The 19,756-nt window shown below is 52.1% G+C and overlaps 3 protein-coding genes across 3 annotated transcripts; 2 read left to right on the top strand and 1 right to left on the bottom strand.

Annotated features, from left to right (window-relative positions):
* Positions 1-39: 39 nt before the first annotated feature.
* LOC136192833 (cilia- and flagella-associated protein 47-like) lies at positions 40-10,893 on the top strand. Its single transcript, XM_065981567.1, has 27 exons — positions 40-206; positions 251-417; positions 468-675; positions 726-772; positions 829-1,057; positions 1,117-1,414; positions 1,464-4,003; positions 4,067-4,277; positions 4,332-5,147; positions 5,199-5,406; positions 5,462-5,822; positions 5,869-6,025; positions 6,077-6,174; positions 6,225-6,341; positions 6,390-6,626; positions 6,681-6,842; positions 6,900-7,820; positions 7,873-8,019; positions 8,080-8,201; positions 8,262-8,316; positions 8,376-8,794; positions 8,851-9,070; positions 9,122-9,226; positions 9,280-10,103; positions 10,157-10,318; positions 10,373-10,541; positions 10,599-10,893. Exons 1-27 carry the CDS (start codon positions 57-59, stop codon positions 10,815-10,817), a joined length of 9,369 nt encoding a protein of 3,122 aa, XP_065837639.1. The 5' UTR covers positions 40-56; the 3' UTR covers positions 10,818-10,893.
* Positions 10,815-12,675, bottom strand: LOC136192838 (dual oxidase maturation factor 2-like). Its single transcript, XM_065981574.1, has 6 exons — positions 12,445-12,675; positions 12,321-12,378; positions 12,114-12,248; positions 11,965-12,057; positions 11,756-11,909; positions 10,815-11,692 (listed from the first exon to the last, which is right to left on the bottom strand). Exons 1-6 carry the CDS (start codon positions 12,607-12,609, stop codon positions 10,918-10,920), a joined length of 1,380 nt encoding a protein of 459 aa, XP_065837646.1. The 5' UTR covers positions 12,610-12,675; the 3' UTR covers positions 10,815-10,917.
* Positions 11,912-18,966, top strand: LOC136192834 (dual oxidase 2-like). The gene is made up of 13 exons (XM_065981568.1): positions 11,912-11,930; positions 12,795-12,895; positions 12,946-13,194; positions 13,283-13,516; positions 13,572-13,733; positions 13,791-14,171; positions 14,228-14,763; positions 14,814-15,172; positions 15,232-16,865; positions 16,924-17,268; positions 17,327-18,357; positions 18,407-18,568; positions 18,622-18,966. The coding sequence occupies exons 2-13, from the start codon at positions 12,832-12,834 to the stop codon at positions 18,871-18,873; spliced, it is 5,409 nt and encodes a 1,802-aa protein (XP_065837640.1). The 5' UTR covers positions 11,912-11,930; positions 12,795-12,831; the 3' UTR covers positions 18,874-18,966.
* The last annotated feature ends 790 nt before the right edge of the window (positions 18,967-19,756 follow it).

Below are 19,756 nucleotides of genomic sequence, written 5' to 3'. Positions count from 1 at the left end.
TCGGGTCTTCGTCGAGGGAGCCATGGCAACGTAGAGAAAGTGTTTTCCCTCGCACGATGGCTACGAAGAAAGCTTCTGTTGCTGTTATACCGCCTTCGATCGTCTTCGAAGACGCCGAAGTCGGATGCATTCATCGTCAAACGTTCTCCGTTCAGAATTGCTCGCCGACGGGAAAGGAAATTCGTTTTCGGGGTCCTGCCACGCAGGTAAGCGAAAATCTAACCTAAAACGACTCGATTTGATTGTGCAGGCGTATCAAATGAGCGAAAATCGAAAGCCAAACGCCGCGAAGACGATTGCTCCCGGACTTTCCGTTACGACAACCGTAGAATATTATCCGACAGCCGAGGAGGAGTATCAAGATCGCATTGTCGTCTTCGTCGACGATAAAGAAGCGATCGAAGTCCCTCTAGTCGGGTAAAAATAACGTCAATATATAAATTAAATTTTTAATTATATTTTCAAAGGTTGCCTCCTTGTCCGAGGCTCGCTGTGAGTGGTTCGGTGAATTTCGGTCTTGTCGTTGCTGATGGGCGGGTTTTGACCGAAGAGTTTGTCATTCGGAATGACGGCACAAGATCTGGCGGTTTTGACGTCACGTACGGAGGCGATCAGCCGGTGAAAGTCATTCCGAGCGCGGGAACGGTTCATCCGGGCGAGAGCATTACGATAAAGGCAAGTAAATAAATTTGCTTGTTCTAAAATTTCATTGATTTTTTCTTCAGGTTGAGTTGATTGCCGAGAATCCGGGAGAACACGTTGAAGAATTGAGGTACAAATAATAATTTATAAACCTGTATTTGCAAAACGAGACTTTTGGATTTCTAGCGTCTCCTTGGAGGGCGGCTCACTGATCATAATCGAGATCTTTGCTCAAATTGCCAATCGCAGTCTCTCGTTGCGCACCGTCGATCGTCGATCCGAGCTCAAGTGCATCAACTTTGGTTTGAAATATTACGGCACGGTCTCAAAGGAACACGGTCTCCTTGTCAACCACAGCCCGTATTCGACGAGCTTTGTTGGAGTGCTGGAAGAGGGTGGCGTCGGGGAAGAACCGGTAAAGAGGAGATACACCATAGAACGATTTTTAATTCAATATTTTTTAATTGATTAAAGGGCGTTGATTTGACGATGAGTACTATGGCGACCGTTCTCGCGTCGTTGAATCGATCTCAGAGGAAAGAATACGGCGATTCGGCTCTTCCGCGACACACCGTGTCGATGATTCCTCACCAAGGGACTATAGGTCCCTATCAAGCAATTCCCGTCACTTTTACGTTTGCGCCGCGTTTCGTTAATTCCAGTCAAGGCTGGCTGCACGACGTCGAGGCGGCGGGAAGACGCGACTACGCTCTCTTTATGCACGTTGAACCGATTGGCGTCAACACGGATACGTCCGTTCTCGCCGGGCAAAGTACGTGAATCTATCATCGCCCAAGGGGCGCTCTATGATTCTTTTGTAGATCCGTCGGTTGAGATTGCTTTGACCGGTACCGCTTTGCCGATTTGCCTTACAGTGCAACCGAAACGAGACTACGATTTCGGCGAGTGCGTTACCGGCGAGATTGTTGACATTCTGTGCAAGCTGACAAACGACTCGAGTCTATTGCCGGCCTGTTTCTCCGTCGCGCGACCGGCTCATTTTCGATGCAAACCGAGTCAGGGACGACTCGAACCGGGCGAAACGATCGATTTTCTACTAACATTCTGCCCCGGTCAACTCGGTCGTTTAGAAGGAACGTTTCGCGTGAGCGTTTTCGATGTCAATCAGCCGCAACGCAGCGTCGGCACTATTCCCATTTCGGCGACAGGAAAATGCACGACGGGACGCTCAACGACTCATCAGAAGACAAAAGGAAAAACGACGACGGCGACGACAGTCGACGTCTCCGTCACCGACGGCACGGTGACGCAATATTCACCACGAGTCGTCACAAAGGAATTGTCTCAATCTCCGACTCGTCTTCTCGTTTCTACGAAGGTGCCGTCGGCGGCGGCGGCGGCGGCGGCGGCGGCGGCGGCGCCACCGGTCGACTCTTCGATTCGTTTCGCCGATCCGAACGATTTGGCGACGAGCGTTCGACCTCACAATCGTCTCGAGCCGGTCGTCAAAGTGCCGTACACGAAAACGAATCGCTACACGTACGTCGATCCCGACTACGCTTACGACGACGTCGAGAGAGCGAACAGACGACGACATCGCGACGCCTACGTGTCCTATTTGCGCACAACGCGACGCGAACGCGAACGAACGACGACGACGACAAAGAAAGGAAAATTGAATGACGTCGACTTGGGAATCGAGCCGGCGACCGGATTACGACCAATTGAACCGAAAACGAAAGAAATTGAAAAAACGACGACGAAAGATGTTGACAGTGGTGGCATGAGGACGTCGCGCGGGTTGGCCGAATTGCGAGACGTTGCCACTTCTCATTTCGTCGGACACGCGCTACGCGCCGTTCCCTTGACGCCCGTCGAGAAATCCGACTGTTCTCGTTGGCTTTCGCCTGAGGAATTGCATCAAATTCAAACTCTTCCCGCCGTCGTCGATTTCGGTCAAGTGTGCTCGCGTTCCGTCAATACAATTCCCGTTCGCATCGTCAACTCGCTCGATCGCTTTATTCGACTGGCGGCGACCGTCGACTGCACGGAACTGCGTCAATCGTCGTCTCTCGCTCAAGTCGTGCCGCCGCGAAGCGTCGCCGAATTGCCACTCGTCTTCGAATCGCATCGCAAGGGTCGATTCCAGCGCAGTCTCCACTACACGATCAACGATCACCACGACTCCCATCTCGTCGTTCAAGCAGACGTCGTCGACGTCGCGCTGCACTTATCCGCCTACAAAGTAACGCTGCGTTCGTGTCTGCCGACGGGCGCGCATCAGGCGACGATCACGCTCGAAAATCGACGCAATCATCCCGCCGAATTCGTCTGGATTGACTCGAGTCTCGTCGACGTCGACAATCCGCCCGTTTTCGTCGTCGAACCGTCGCGCGGCGTCGTCGAAGCGCATCGTAATTTGACGTGCTCCGTCGCCTATCGTCCCAGTTTTGACGCGCCGCTCGACGGCAACGTGACGTTGGAAGTGAAGAACGGCAATCGAGCGAAACTTCGTTGCGTCGTCGAACTCGAGCCGATCGAGTGCCGTTTCGCCGATCGACGTCTCATGTTCGGCGTCGTGCCGCTCGGTTTGGAGACGGTGCGATCGACGTGGATCGAAAACGCCGGCGTCGTCGACGCGCACTTTCGAATCGTTCGCACGATTCCGTACGCCGGCATGACGGTTCGGCCGGCGACGGGATCGATTCCGGCCGGCGGAAAGAGCGAGATCGTCGTCGCTTTTAGACCGTCGAAAGCGGAGAAATTCGACGCTCGCATCGACGTTCGAATACGCGGCGGAAAATCGATTTCGTTGCGTCTAGGCGGTGCCGTCGAGACGCCGTCCGTCGACGTGAATATCGACGCATTTCGCTTCGACGACGTCTATTGCGGCGCGCTGGCGCGACAACCGTTTCAGCTGATCAATCGATCTCGCGTTCGCGCTCAAGTTCGCTTCGATTTGTCGCGCTATCGCGACTTCGGCTTGCGTTCGCCCAAACGCGACGTTCAGCTCGAAGGGAACTACGTCGACGAGGAGACGAATAACTATCTCGTCAACGTCGGTCCTTACGAGACGGCGAAATGTCAACTAGTCTTCGCTCCGCAGCAGATCGCCGCTTACGATTTCGTGCTACCCGTCGTCGTCAATGGCATGGATCCGCCGTCCGCTCCGCAATCGCCGTGGCCGCCCTCGCCGACAAATTCTCGTCTCGGATTGACGGACTTTGACTTTGGGCGGACAAGCGATTCTGGCGATGCTAACGGCTCTGTAACGCCAAAGAGACGCGTTCTTGCGACGGTACTAAAAGCGCTGCTAAACGTTTCGCACACTCGATTGGAGTTTGATTTGAAATCGGGATTTTTGGAGCTAAGTCTCGGCAATCCTCTCTTTCATCCCAAGGTTAATTAATTAATTATAGCGACGAGTTGAATTTTTTCCTCACCGAATTCAACTTTCGTATAGGGAATCGAGATGAAAAATGCGAGCAACGGACCTTTGGATTGGTACGTCGACTTGTCTTACGGCGGTCAATCAATCGACGACGGAACGTTTATTTTTGCGAGTGCGCGCTCCAAAACGCCTCTGGGATCGCCCGAAGCGAAATATCCAAATCGAGTCGGACGAACGCTCGACGTCGGCGCCGAATACGGACTCGGAGTCGCTTTTTGTCCTCGTAAGCGATACGAGTCGTTTTTTTCTCTTCGATATTCTACGCGTTCTTTTTTAGAAACGTCGGGATACTTCAAAGCGTCTCTGCCTCTGTACATTAGCAAATCAAAGCACCCCTACCGAATAATTGAACTGCGCGGCGAACTCGAATCTCCGTCAATAACGTTTGATCCGTCCCAACTGACGGTGATGCCGACCCCGCTAGGAATTCCCATGTTCGCCGATTTCAAGATCAAAGCAAAAGGATTTCACAGAGGAACGCAAGTGACGGCGTCTCTTCCCGACCTAGCCGACGTTTTAGAAGCGCGCGACGTCGCCAACGTCGCCTTGGAATATCTCGACGGTCAAGTCGTCGAAGACGCCGGTTTGACGGAGCTTCGTTGCCGCTTCACATTCGTCTCCAGTCGACCGGTATCCTACTCGACCTACATCACGTTCAACACGCGCCAGGGACACGTTTATCAACTTCCCGTCACGCTCACCGCCGATAATTCTATTCTGACCGTCTACCCGTATTTGGCTGCTCATCGATCTCGCTTTCAGATCGTCAAGGATCCGAGCGGCGACGAAGGCGAACCTGTTTTGATTCCTCTCAATGTCGGTGCCGCCGTCGCCGCTGCTGCCACTTCGTCTCGTTTATCGACCGTCTCGTCAAGCTCGCCGCCCTACACGGGAACCCTCGCTCCAACGACGACGGCACCGATCGGCGTTGAATCGTCGATCGCCGCTCCTGAGAGCTCCAGCACGTCGTCCGGTTTTTTCTATCCGCCCACGCCGCGAGACGGCGCGAGAAATTTTCCGGGAGGATTGACGATGGAAGCGGCGTTCGTAAGCGGCGTTTTCAGCACTTTGAACAACGATGAGAACGGCGACGGTGAGCTGTTCACTTCGTCGATACGATATCGTCTATATTTCTTTTTTTTAGCGATTCCTGTTGAGGATTGGTCAGAGGAACAGTGGTTTCTGGTCGAAGTGGTTGCCACGGTTCGACGTTGGTTTTCCGTTCACGGCTGGCCCGGGCAACCGCGTCCCGTCAGCATTCCCGAAGGATTAAGAAGTGCGTTGGCGGCGAAAGGCGGCGCAGTCGTTGACGGCGGAGCAGTCGGAGCGGGAAGTTGGAAATTTGCTAACAAGTAAAAAACGAAAAAAAACAGCGGCTAATTCGACATTTACAAATTTCTTTTTTAGCAAAAAGTTGGCTAGCGTTTTGGACTGCGTGTCGTACTTGTGCGGGTCGCCGGTGCCGGGTATCCCCGTCAATTCGCCCGTTCCGTCAAATCCCGTCGAACGAGCGAAGCACCTTCACTGGTTGTACAGCACACTTATCGCTTTTCTGACGTCGCAAGGAGCTCTGCTCGGCTCCGTGGAACCGGACGCTTTGCTCGAATTCGACGACTTTCGTCGATGGCACTTGATTCAACTGCGTCTGAGCGGTAAACGCGAAGCGAGAAACAAAGAGGAGGAGGAACGGGAAAACGAGCGACTTCGAGCTCAGTTCGACGTTCTGTCGAGCCAAGCGTGGACAGATCTTCTACTGCAAATTTTGAAGGTTTTCGTTTTTGGGGAAAAAAAGGATTTTTTTTGATCTCGTATAGGTCTTCGTTCTTTCCCGCGTGCGACCTCGCTCCGGCGAGGGCTCCGTCAGTGCAATGGGAAGCAACGTCTATGGACCAGCGGAAAAGATTCTCTTATCCTGGCTCAATCGACACTACGAAGATCAGAAGCACGTCGTGTTCGCTCATTTGCCAGAGGGTACGCTCCTGTGATAAATATTCGTTTTTGGTACATTTTTATTTTTCGCAGATGAGCGTCCATCGGCGCGATGGATCGTCAATTTCGATCTAGATGTTTTAGACGGTCTAGTTATTGCCGCCTGTCTTGCTGCGTATGCTCCGTACTTGGTAAGAAAAAATACACAGCGATAATTCTTTCCTACGACGTCACTTTTCAGGTCGAAAGTCATTTGAAAAGGCTATTTCCCCGACCGTCGTCATCGGTCGAGTGCTATCACAATGCCGTTCTCGTTGTCGAAGCCATCAAGACGTTGGACTTGTTTTATGACGTTCAGGTAAGTAAGTCACGCGTCCAGTCTTTTTTTCACTTTTTGGTGATGTAGCCGCGCGATTTTCTCGTTCCCAATCCGCTCTTCTTTCTTCTCTTCTGCACTCATCTCTACGAACGATTGCCGAGCTACGTGCCCAAGACGCGAGTTCAATTCGACGGCGTTCTCAGTCGAAGTCAAGAGCGGCACGTCTCGCTGACCAATCCGGCGCGAAAACCGCTCGTCTACAACATCCGACTTGCTGGATCGGGTGCGTCGCACTTCAAAATACCGTCAGGAAACAAGATCCAAGTAAGGAGACCAGTGGAGTTTTTTTTCGATTTAATAGCGTCGTGCGATGTTCAGGTTCCGTCCGGCAAACAGATCTCTCTATCCATTCAGCACACGAGTCGAGTCCTTAACGAAATTGAAGCCGTTCTTTTGCTGACAAGTCACCACGAAAGTCCGGCACGAGGTCGAACGCTCGCTTTTCGCTTGTCCGCTTCTGTGAGCAACGTGCAACCTCTGGTACGAAAGCGAGAGATGTCAAGAACGCGGTACAGAGCAACGTGTTTTGTTTTTTAGGCCGTATTCAAATGTTCTACTCGTTTGTACGAAAAGTGTACGGTCGACGTCAAGGTGACGAATCCCTTTCCGCGCTCGGCCGAATATTCCGTCATCCTCATCGAAGAAACCGCCTTTTTTTCCGACGACGACGACGACGACGACAAAAAGACGGGTCGACTACCGGACGCCTTTTTTACGTCCACTAATGCTCTATTCGTCGAACCGGGCTCGTCGGCTTCCCTCGTCGTCACGTTCTTGCCGCTTCACTTCGCCAATCGTCAGTGCTACATCCTTTTCTCATCTCCACCTGTCGGCGAATTCATCTACAGCGTCGAAGCCTCCGTCGCACTGCCGTTACCGTCTGTTCTTCCGTCAGTCGGAACGACGGCGACTGTTCTCTCATCCGGAAGGACTGCCGACGTCGCCGCAGCGAAGGAAATGACTGTTCGTTGGCAGACAGCAGTCGGCGAAGAGAATCGTCACCAATTGGAAATTCCCATGACGAATTCTATTCGAGAAGCGGCTATCGTTCAATTGGCTCAACTTCGGATGTCGACGAAGGAAGTGCGACGGCGTCAGGTGACGGGAACGTTAGATTGCGGCACTCTCACACAAGCAATGGCAGCGATGCACGTCGCCACTTCTGCGTCGATAACCAACGAGGCGACGACGACGACGACGACGTTTCACGTTCAAGCGTCGTCCGAACACTTTGTCGTTCCCAAAGAGTTGACCGTGCCGCTCGCAGGAAACGTCTTTCGGTTGCCCGTCGTGTTTTCGGCCGAAGCGCCCGGTCACTATTCGTGTCGGCTCGTGCTCTGGTCGCCGCACGACGTGCGCGTGCTTCTCGTCGAGTGTCTCGTCAATCAGGGTCCGGCTCAGGCTCTCTTCGAGTTCACGACACCCGCTTTGATGTCGGTTGTTCAGGACGTTCCTATCGTGCGTTTTCGCCGTCGAATCGCTTTTGACTGGCCGTTAAATGTCTTTTTAGGTTAATACGACGATGTCTGATTGGGAGCTTGATGCCTGTTTGGAAGGTGGTGACGGTTTCGTCGGGCCACCGTCCGTTTTAGTGAGAGCGCAATCGACGACGCGCTATCCTCTGCAATTTCGTCCGTTTGAGGAAGGCGAATCAAACGTGAGTGCGATAGGAAAAGAATAGGAGGAGACGTAGAGAGAAAACTGTCGCTTTTTTTAGGGCGTTTTGACGCTGACGAATCGTTCGGACGGTTGCGAATACGGACGATTTGAATTGAAAGGCTTAGGCTTGGCTCCCAAGTCGCTCAAAAAGATCGACATTCAGTGTCAAGCAAGACACAAGTAAGAAACACAAAGAGGCAGAATAAAGAGACTCGTATAATCATTTCTTCTGCCTGCTAGAACCGTCTACCATCTCAAAGTGCCGAATTTCACGAAAAAAGATCTCGTTTTAAATGTACATCATAGATCGGATACTGAACCAAAGATGGGCAATATTTCTTTTTTACTTTCTAGGTTGATTCTGATCTTTCCTTCGTCTCTGGAAGTCCAGACGTTGCCGTGAGAGCGGGCGGCGCCGAAACATACCAACTAACGTTGCTTCCCCGTCGACGAGGCGACTACAGCGGCGTCGTCTGCTTCTCGGTCAGAAACGCAAAATTAGACAATAGGAAAACGTATCGTGTCTGGTACGACGTGCAAGTCGTCGTCGATTGGCCCAAACCCGAAGGATCGATACGACTCGAGTGCGCCGCTTTGGATGCCGTCGCCGCCGACGTTCCGCTAACGAATTCGACGAGCGAAACCGTTACGTATCGAGTGACTTTGGACGGGCCCGGACTGAATGGCCCGCCGTCGGTTTGTTTGCCGGAAAACGGTACGGGACGCTACGAGTTCGTGTACGAGCCGAAAGTGGCCGGAAAATCGAAGGGAATGTAAGATATCTAATTCGCGACATTTTTCGTCGACGGGTTTTTAAATTTGTCTGTAGGCTCGTATTGGAAGAGACGTCGACTCTGGAAGAGTTTTGGTACGACTTGGTTTTGGCCGCGGAACCGCCGAAAGTGCGTCGCTTGGCGAGGATGCAAGCCGAATTGGGAAAAAGTTATCTATTGTCCGTGCAACTGGACAATCCTCTGAACGAGTTACTCGTCTTGACGTGTCGATGTTCGAACATGAAAAACTTTTCGATTCACGCGAAAGATGGAAAAGTAATTCGTAACAATATATGTACGTCACGATGAAGATTTTCTCTTTCTCAGATTCTAATTCCGGCTCGAGCTTCCGCGAGCGTCGACGTCGAATTCACGCCGTCTTCGCTCGGCGAAAGCGACCACACGGCCGACATCATTTTCTCCAGCAAACAGGTTCAAAAAAAGATAACAATAATAATGATATTAATAAGGAGATGATTTTTCAGCTTGGCAAATGGCATTACGTCGCGCACGGCGTCGGCTTGGCTCCGCAGACGAGCCACGCGTTCACCGTTCACGCGCCCATCGGTGGAAGCGGCACTGGCGTCATACGATTTCGCAATCCGCTCGCTCACAGCGTCGTCGTCGATATTCAACTCAAGGAACGTCGAGGCAATTCGTTTTTCTGTCTGCTCACGGAAAAGGGACCGAGCGGCACGCCGATCGGACCGAAATCCTTTCTCGAAATTCCCGTGTCCTTCTCGCCCGACGTTATGCGCATTCAAGAGGCGGAGGTGATTGTTTTCGCTCGTCGTCCCAATGGAGATACGTGGGATCATCATTGGCTTCGCTCTGCCGTCGAAGCCGCTGACGGATCGGCGGCCAAGGCGACGGACGACATGAAGCTTCTCTATTGGGTATTCGAAGTGCGCGGCGTGCCGGAGATGGTCGACTTCGCGCCGTCTCAAGGTCCCGTCTTGTCGTGTGCCGCTCGTTGCCGGCTCGAGAATCGCGTTGAAGTTTGTCTCCTATCGAAGTTGCCCGAGTCGGAAGGATACGTAGCGGCGATTGCACGGCCTGTCACGCCGGCGACGGCGACGACGCATAAGTTCCCCGTGTCGGAGCGTAGTCGAACGGAATCGCCGGATAGCGTTATGGAATTGACGTTGGATGAAAAAATAGAGAATTTCACTTACGGGATCGTCGATAATGAGGCGAGCCCGGCGATTAGCAGCGTTGGACTAAGTTTAGTGCGGAAGGGTATTGATGCGCGCAGCGGTGCCGTCGCATTGATTTTTAATGTCGTTCTTGCTCCGTCAAAGCCATTCAAGTGAGTGCACTCGCTTTTTTTTCTTTTTCTTTTCCTTACGTTCTTTTCTCTAGGAGTGTCGTGTGGCTGGAAGTGTGCAACGAGAAGAGCGGCATATGGCGTTTTCCTCTTCGTATCAGCGTGACAGAACCTCAATCAGACGACGTATTGTTCATCGAAGGAACTGGACTCAATCAGGAGTCTCGTATTGGCTTTCGGCTCAACAGTCAGGCTCAGTAAGAGGGCTATAAGTAGAAGATTTTAGTAAACGCTATGTTGTGTTTTTTTAGGCATCCTGTGCCGTTCAAGGCATTTTTTGTTCACGGTTCCGATTCGGAAATCACTGTTCATCCCACTGCTGGAGAGCTGATGCCGGCCAGCGCAAACGGCACTCTCTTTCAAATCGCTTATAAGCCGAAAATTTATGGTAAACCGCATCAAGCGAAGCTGATCATTCAGGCAAGATTTTACCTCACTCACTAAGATGAAAGATTCAACGGTATTGTTTTCCTTTAGACTTCTTCGTCTCAGTGGACGTACGACATACACGGCACTCAACCGTCGTACTCTCCACCGTACGACGCGAAACCCTTGAGTCCAACCCGTTGGACTCTGGAGCCAATCATTCGTCGTCGGAGACGCAATTTCGTCCGCGAAAATTTGGAGGTTCAACAGACGGGAATATCGTCAACATTCAAGGGAGCTCCCCTCCTGACGTTCACCACACGAAAGTAGTAAGACCAGTACATTTATTAGCGCCCACGACTATTTTACAGCAACTTATTAAAAAAATTCAATATTAGGAAAGGGAGATCCCTAGGGGTGGGTGTGTGGGTTACATTTCGTCCTCCTCGATTTCAGCAGATTCTTCGACGACAGCAAGAGGACTGTCACCCGTTGTTTTACTCTTCATCATTGGTATCATATTGGGAACAGACGACTGGTTGAACAACGACAAATTGAGCTTCGACTTTGGCTTCTGCGGTTGCTGTTCAACGGGCAGGCTCGACGTTGACGTGAGCGGCTGCCTCCGCTGATCGAGCAGCCCGTGCGATTTCAACAGATCCTGATACTCCGTCAGATTGACGTAGTTGGGCTTGGGAAGATAGCGCGGCGTTAACACCTCGCCCATCGCGCTTGGCTTTCGTCTCGGCAAGCGAAACGACACCGCCGCTGACGTCATGCGCCGTTGTCGGGGAAACGAGCCGCCGTTTTCAATATCCGCGATGTCAACTGACGGCGGCGGTTCGACGAGACTTTCCTGACTGGCGGCGAGATCGGTGCTGACGTCAATTTCCTGCACGCTTTTATTGAGAAATTTCGCCAATTGGCGCGGAAATCGATAATCCATGATAATGAAGACGACGGCGAGAAGAAGACACACGATTCCCGTCACCATAGACGTCCAGAAGCAGTGACCGTAGGAAAAATCGAGTCGGCTCGAGCCGAGAGGTATAGCGAGTTTCGGCTCGGGACTCGAACTCATGACCGAATAGATGATATTTGAGACGAGTAGAAGCGTGCCGGTGATGGCGAGCGAGATGGCGCCGAGGAGGGGCACGACAACCCGGAAGAGGATGAGCGTAAGAGCCCACATAGCGAACGCCGTCCTTTTTCGTGAGAAAACCGCCTTGATTCGATTTAGGGGTTCTTGTGATCGGAGAGGCTCTTACCACATGGTCATGTTCGTGTAATAGCCGGCTTCTCTGTGCGCGCGACCCCATCGTATTTCTTCGCCGTCCAACGTGAAGTATTCGACGACCCACTGTACGGGCAGCGGTAGACCGCGATATTGCGCCGCGCGAAACTCCCGGTTGATGCGACCGGCTGAAGATTTCTCTCAGTCAGGTAAGCCGGGGGTAGCTATTTCTTCGTTTCCTACCGTACGGTCCGAAGCCGAGACGGCCCTGATTCCACGCCCAGCTGAAGCGTTCGTTATAATCGATCGTTTCATTCAATTGGTCGACGGGACGACCTACGAGAGGACGAACAATGCACGTCACTAGAAAAAACAAAGTCGCTTTACAGTACCTTTTAGCGTAACGTTGAGCCCCCGCAATCCGATTCTGACTTCGACATCCGCTCGAATTTCCCTCTTTTGGTGAGCGCGGTATTGGAACGACGACGTCGCCGAGCTGCGCTTCCAATGGGGATCAAATATGCAAACTAATAGAGTCGCGAATGCGACGACTTTGTAACCAACCCCAAACGAAGTCACTCTCCCCTACGCCGACTTACCTAAAATAGCTAGAGTAACGAGAAGGCAGAAAGTCACCGTCGCAACCAATCCAACGCCCTACGTGTGTTTACATTAGCGCCAACAAACTTATGGCCTGTTAGAACGGCATTCTTTTGTTCGCACCGATCGTACGCTTCGATTTCCCAGCGCGATGACGAGAACGGCGAAGAGTACGATGGCACAGGCGACGATGAAACCCATTATTAGAACATCGACGGTGACAGGAACGTATTGCGGTCCGTATTGGGTTTGAGCGGGTGGATCGCGAAACGCGTCGAAGTAGCCCATTGCTTGTTCGCCTTTGCTTGCTCGATGTGCCGCGGTGTTTAGCGAACTGACCGAAGTCGCGCAGGACTTTGGGGGAAGTGACGTCACTCGACTTTGGGGGAAGTGACGTCACTCGCCAGTGACGCTAGTGCTAGGCTGTGCTTTGAAGAATCTGATCTCATTTGGCCGGCTTGCTGTTTTCGCAGGGTTCAGTTCTTTGAATGTGGTCATTTTGAACGCGTGATGTACGCTTCTCGCTTCGCCGTCCTGCTTTTATTCCTATTGTCCGCCGCGCACGGGCAAACCGGTAAGAAATGCGAGACGATCGACGCTAAAGTAACAACACACGACTCGCAGATCGTTGCTCGGTGTGTAAGAAGCCAGGAGGGACTAAGATCCTATTAGAAAATAGCGGTCCATCGTCGCAATGGCGTGAAGGTCGCATGTATTGCACGGGAGCCGTTGTCACGCTCTTGTGCGCCGAAAACAAGGAACTGGCCGGACCCGAGGTGTTTCTGCGAACGCACCGATCCAAGTGCACAGCGACGGGATGGATTGCGTGGGAAGGAGGCCAACCATTCGACATGAAAAACGTCGAATGCATTGGTAAGAAAATTTGGGCGCGCGCGCGCGGAGAGCGAGAGAAAACCGCGCCGCGTACTGCGACCACACCGATGACATAATCGTCTCGCAGAAGCGAGCCATAGCGCGAATTCTTCGGCTACCGAACCGCCGATTCACGATCATCTCTCCTCGCCTGCGACGACCGATCTTCCGACCACCGCTACGACGAACGTCGTCAGCGCCTCGACGAATCGAAGCGACGCGCCGAACGTCGAATCGCTGTCGCACGAAGAACCCGAATGGGACGTCGAAGGATACGACGGGTGGTACAACAACTACGCCCATCCAGATTGGGGCGCTGCAGGCAAGAAAACGAAAAAAAACCAGCATGTTTCGGGGACGACGCTCTTTTCTCACAGAAATGCAATTGACACGGAAGTCGCCTCCTGCCTATTCGGACGGCGTCTATCAAATGGCCGGCAAGGATCGTCCGAATCCGATTGCGATCAGCGAAAAAGTTTTCAAAGGAGCGACGGGCGAACGATCGCATCGCTATCGAACCGTTTTACTGACATTTTTCGGTGAGTGGAAAAACTTAGGCGGTGGATTGCGACATCCCGGAAATTCGTTTTTATTAGGGCAACAGGTTGTCGAGGAGATTTTAGACGCCCAGCGACCCGGATGTCCTCCGGAATACGAGAACATTCCCGTGCCGCCTGATCATCCGACATACAAGGCGGAATTCATGCCGTTCTTGCGCTCACGCTACGACATGACGACCGGATATTCGCCGAACGTGCCTCGCGAGCAGCTGAACGAAATCACACCGTGGATCGACGGGAATTTGTTTTATGGGACGACGAAGGCGTGGGCCGACGCCTTGCGGTCGTTAAGCGGCGGCGAGTTGGCGTGCGAAGACGCCAAGTGTTTGTTCCCTAAGGAGAATTCAATTGGTCTACCTATGGCCAATCCGCCGCCGCCGAGAGATCACGTGTTGAAAAGTGCAAAGAGATTCAATAGTAAGTGCAAAGGAGTGGGGGGAAATAATAATATATTTTATTCTTTTTGCGTGGAGGACTTGGAAATCCGCGAGGCAGCGAGAATCCGTTCGTCTTTACGTTCGGCCTTCTCTGGTTTCGCGAGCACAACGCTCAAGCGCGAATTCTCGCCGCGAAGAATCCCACGTGGAACGACGAGAAAATCTTCAATCGAGCGCGACAATTGGTCATAGCCGAACATCAGAAAATCGTTCTCTACGATTGGCTTCCGGAATTTCTCGGCGTCGATTCGATCGAGCCGTACGAACGCTACGATTCGTCCGTTCATCCCGGCATTACGCACGAATTCCAGTCGGCGGCAATGCGATTCGGTCACACGCTGGTGCCGCCCGGCGTCGTTCTTCGCAACGACGACTGCAGTCTAATCGACGAACTTCCCGGCGACGACAAAATCGGCGTGAGAACGTGCAATTCCTATTGGAACCCGCAAGACATTTTTAAGGAGCTTGAGCCCACTAAAAGAGACAAGGCAATGGAGGCACTGCTCCTGGGGATGGCGACTCAGATCACGGAGAGAGAAGACAACGTAGTGACGGAGGATCTGAGAGGACAGGTAAATTTTTTTAGAGAGGGGAGAAGAAGAATTATTTTTTTTTTCTTTAGGTTTTTGGACCGTTGGAATTTTCTCGTCGAGATCTGATGGCGTTGAATATTCAACGCGGTCGCGATCACGGTCTTCCGGATTACAATACAATACGCGTCACCTATAACTTGCCGCGAATTGACAACTGGACGAAAATCAACGAGGAGTCGTTGCGAGAGAACATAACGTACATGCAGGAGGCTATCGAGGCAGCGAAGGAGATCTACGACGGCGATATAAATCGGTTGGATTTGTGGACGGGTGGCCTGCTCGAAACGACGAAGCAAGGACCGGGCGAACTCTTTCAGGCGATTTTACTGGATCAGTTTCTTCGAATTCGAAACGGGGATTGGTACTGGTACGAAAACAAGAAAAACGGGTACGAAAAATAAAAGTAGTACAGTAGTAGAGTCAATGGGGTATGATAATGTCTTTTAGGCTGTTCACGTCTGAGGAACTTGGGATCATTTCCAATACGACAATGAAAGATATAATCTTGAGAAATACGCTGATTTCTCCTATGGACATCCAAGACAACGTCTTCATCAATTCGCCGGACGATCCGTCGTCGCGATGTCACTACGACTTCAATGTGACGGCGTCGATGTTGACCAACTGCACGGAATGGGAAACGTACGATTATTTCACCGGCAGCGCGACGCCGTATATCGTCGTCTTCGTCGCCGTCGGTCTCTTCGTCGTCGGCCTCTTCGCTCTCCAGTATCTCCTCTCCTTCGTTCGTCGTCAATCGGCGGCGCAGACGACGGCAATCAAACGCGTTCGCTCCGAAACCGTTTCGTCGAGCACGGACGACATCGTTCACAGCGGCGCAACGCAACGCGTCGTCGAGCTCAAGTCCGGCGACGGCAATCGGCCCGTGCTCGTTTTCATACGAACGCAACCGCAGAAGGAAATCGTTTTGACGAGCGATAACAGTCAGAAATTGCGTTCGATTAGCCTAGGCGAAGCGACGTCGGTCACGCTTCAGCAGGCGACGAACGACGCCGGTTTTCTTCTCGTGCGCGTGCCGCGAAATCACGATCTTCTGCTCCAGTTCGCGTCGAAGGACGGACGCGAGACATTCGTTCGGCACTTGAAACGTCAACTGACGGAAGCGAACACGGACGTCGTAATCGACGACAAGCGAAAACGACGCGATATTCTCGCTAGTGCCATAACGAAACGACGTCGTCAGAAAGTCGTCGCGAAAACGCTCAAAGAAGCGTTTCAGCGCGCCTACGAAGCAGGGGGCAACGACTTCGCCGACGACGAGAACGATAGCGAGGAGGAGACGGTGGCGCCGACGAGCGACGAGGCGAATCTCGCCTTGGAGTGCGGCCTGACGCGCGAGGAATTCGCCGAATCGTTTTCGTCGAATTCGCGTTCGCTCTTCATCGATCAGATGTTTCGCATGGCCGATACGGACGGCGACGGGATGGTGACGTTTCGCGAGCTCTTCAATCTGATCGTCATTTTCACGCGCGGCGGCGTCGAACGCAAATTGCGGCTCATGTTCGACTTGTACGACACGGACAAGGAAGGTCGTCTGCATCGGGAGCCGTTCAAGCGAATGTTCGTCGCGATGATGGAAATGGTGAATGCGAGCGTCAACGATAAGGATTTGAATCGGCTGTGCGATTCCATGTTCCAGTCGTCCGGCTTGGAGAAGAAGGACTATTTGACTTTTGAGGATTTTAAGGAGTTGATGGGCGCTCACAAGGGCGCCTTGGCCGATTTGAATCTTCCCGGAGCCCCTGGTGGCGGCGGCGGTAGCGGTGGCGACGCCGTGCGCGCTCGCAAGCAGCAAAAAGTGCCGTCGACCGGGTCGCTTGGGAGTCGAATACGACACCGATTGTCCGACATGGCGAAGAGTCCGCGCCGTTGGATTTCGACGTCGACGGAAGAGGCGCCGAAGGATGACGATCAGTCTCGATCGCCGTCTGGAAAGGAGGCGGCGGCGAAATCGAAAAGTGCGCTAAAACGAGACCTGTCGTTGGATTTGGAAGAAAAAGACAAAGCAGCTACGGAAGACAAGGAGAAAGACGACGAGACGGAGATAGCCAAATCCAGAAGTGCGTTAACTTTCTCTTACGTCTTTCTACAGCAAATAATAGTCTCTTTTTTTTCTAGGCGTCACTTTCTCGGATACTCGTATCTTTCACAATCTCCAGGGACTTGCGCAGGCCTATTATAGTCCATCGTCGACTCCCATCAAAGAGCCGCCGGCGCTTGAAGAATCGTTAGCGGAGTGCGAACCGCCGCGAATGATATCGCCGCCCGTTCGACCGGACACGCCGGACCCGAAAACGCTTCCGCGTCGCAAATCGAGCTCCGCTCTCGCTACGCGACGCCAATCGTTGCTCGAACGGAAATTTCGTCAAGTTACGACTTTCATCGCGAACTACAAACGACAAATATTTGTCCACGTTCTTTACCACTTGGTCACGGTGTGCATATTCGCCGAAAGAGCCTATTGTAAGTATAGATTTTTTAAAAATTATATGTTATTGATGAATCTCCCTTTTCTTTCTAGATTTTTCCTTTGAACGAGAACACGCCGGTTTGCGTCGCATCGCCGGCTACGGCGTGACGGTAACTCGCGGCGCCGCTTCGGCGATGATGTTCACTTATTCGTCCGTTCTTCTGACGATGTGTCGCAACGTTATCACGCATCTTCGCGGCACGGCGCTCAACGAATACATCCCCTTCGATTCGTTTCACTCGTTCCATCGTCACTTCGCTCTGACGGCGCTCTTCTACACGGTCGTCCACGTCGTCGGACACGCGATTAATTTTTATCATATAGCCACGCAACCGGCCGACGATTTGACGTGTCTCTTCCGCGAAGTGTTTCACATGTCCGACGAATTGCCGAAATTTCAGTATTGGCTCTTCGGGACGCTGACCGGCGTCACCGCCTTTCTCATCACTCTAGTCACCGCCGTCATCTACGTCTTCGCGACGCCGTACGCTCGTCGACACGTCTTCAACGCCTTCTGGAACACGCACCAGCTCTACGTCGTTTTCTACATTCTCATGGTTCTCCACGGGGTTGGACGTCTCGTTCAGGATCCCCTCTTCTATCTCTTCTTCATCGGTCCTCTCTGCGTCTTCGTCTTCGATCAGATCATCAGCGCTAGTCGGGCCTACGCCGAGTTGACGATCAGCAAAGCCGAGCTGCTTCCGTCCGGCGTCACGCACTTGGAAATCAAGAAACCGCGAAATTTCGAATACAAGTCCGGACAGTGGGTTCGCATCGCCTGTCTCGCGCAGGGAGCGCGCGAGTTTCATCCCTTCACGTTGACGTCGGCTCCCCACGAGGAAACTCTCGGTCTTCACATTCGCGCCGTCGGCCCGTGGACGCGTAATCTTCGATTGACGTACAAAGACGTTCCGTATTCGAAGATCTACTTGGATGGGCCGTTCGGCGAGGGACACCAGGATTGGTATAAGTACGACGTCGCCGTCATGGTCGGCGGCGGCATCGGCGTCACGCCGTTCGCGTCTATATTGAAGGATATAATGCGGAAAAAGATGACTCGAAGTGTGTTGACTTGTAAAAAGGTACGTCGCGCTATAAAAAATTTCAATTATTGATTTTTTCGCTCTCAAGATTTATTTCATGTGGGTGACGAGAACTCAACGTCAGTTCGAGTGGATGACTGATATTATTCGAGAAGTGGAAGAGCAGGACGCCGATCGCGACGGCGTCGTCGACGTTCACATTTTCATTACGCAGTTCTACAATAAATTTGATCTGCGTACGACAATGCTGGTGGGTTCGAAAAAAAACGCGTTTCTATCTCTTCTATTTTTCTTTGTTTTTAGTACGTTTGTGAACGGCACTTTCAGCGGTTTTATAATCGCAGTCTTTTCACCGGTTTGCGCGCTACGACCCACTTTGGTCGTCCGGAGTTTGAGCAGTTCTTGAATGAGATTAAAGGGACGCATCTTGATACGAAGAAGATTGGCGTCTTTTCCTGTGGTCCTCCTCCCATGACGGGCTCCGTCAAATCGGCCTGTCTTCAATTGAATGAAATCGACGGGCCTGAATTTGTTCATCACTACGAAAATTTCTAGGTTTACCATTTAGTTATGACACACTCTGTACTTTTCTTTGAGCGCATGTCTTTTTCAAATTTATCAAGAAAACGAATAAAAACGGTTAGCGAAGCAAGGCGTAATGCGCAAAAGCGTAAAAACGAAAGAGAAATTTGAATTTGAATTCTCTTCGCGCGCTTTCCCTCCGCTAGTTAATAAAAAAATATTAAGAGCAAAACGCTGGCATCGAAAATAAGAACGTTTGCGCTGAGGCCCGTATGTCCGGGAGCCCGTATGTCCGGGTAGGGTAAACGGTTTTCTCTTGTTTTTTCTTCAAAAGCCGTTTACCCTACCCGGACATACGGGAATCCAACAAACCATCACGTCAGAGTTTGCGGTTAAACCACGTGATCACGTTGGACCAATGATGGCGTTTGCTGACTAAGCGGGACGTTCAAATGCATCGCGTAGCACCGATTTCCTTCAGTTGCGGCTGAGGATGGATGCGGCGTGGTTCTCTACGTCTCGTTCTTGATCGGACCGGCTCGGGGGAAGACAAAAGGCAAGTCTCGGGTTGTTGTTTCAGCGTGGCCCACGGATTAATCCCGTGCCGGAGCCTGTAGGCAGGGCGATGGGGGGCTTCGGCCTCGGTTTACGCACTGGGCGGAATGGTCGCCAATGTCTTATTGCTGCCAAACAAGTACGGCCCGCGCTAGGCTCGAGCGGGCACGACTGTATTCTGTTAAACACAAAAGAAAGAACAGACAGAAAGCAGAAAAGAGATATTGAAGGGGACGGGAACAGACAGGGGAAGGGGGATGCATGCATAGAGTCAATAGATTAATTAGAGAAAAATCGAATGTCAGTGTCATGAGGACCCAAGCGATCACCCACCGTAGACCCCGGGACGAGAAGCGTTACC

Source organism: Oscarella lobularis, chromosome 11 (assembly GCF_947507565.1).
Source record: "Oscarella lobularis chromosome 11, ooOscLobu1.1, whole genome shotgun sequence".
NCBI classification, from domain to species: Eukaryota; Metazoa; Porifera; class Homoscleromorpha; order Homosclerophorida; family Oscarellidae; genus Oscarella; species Oscarella lobularis.
The sequence above is the reverse complement of the archived record's forward strand: the minus strand, read 5'-3'. Positions and strand labels throughout refer to the sequence as shown.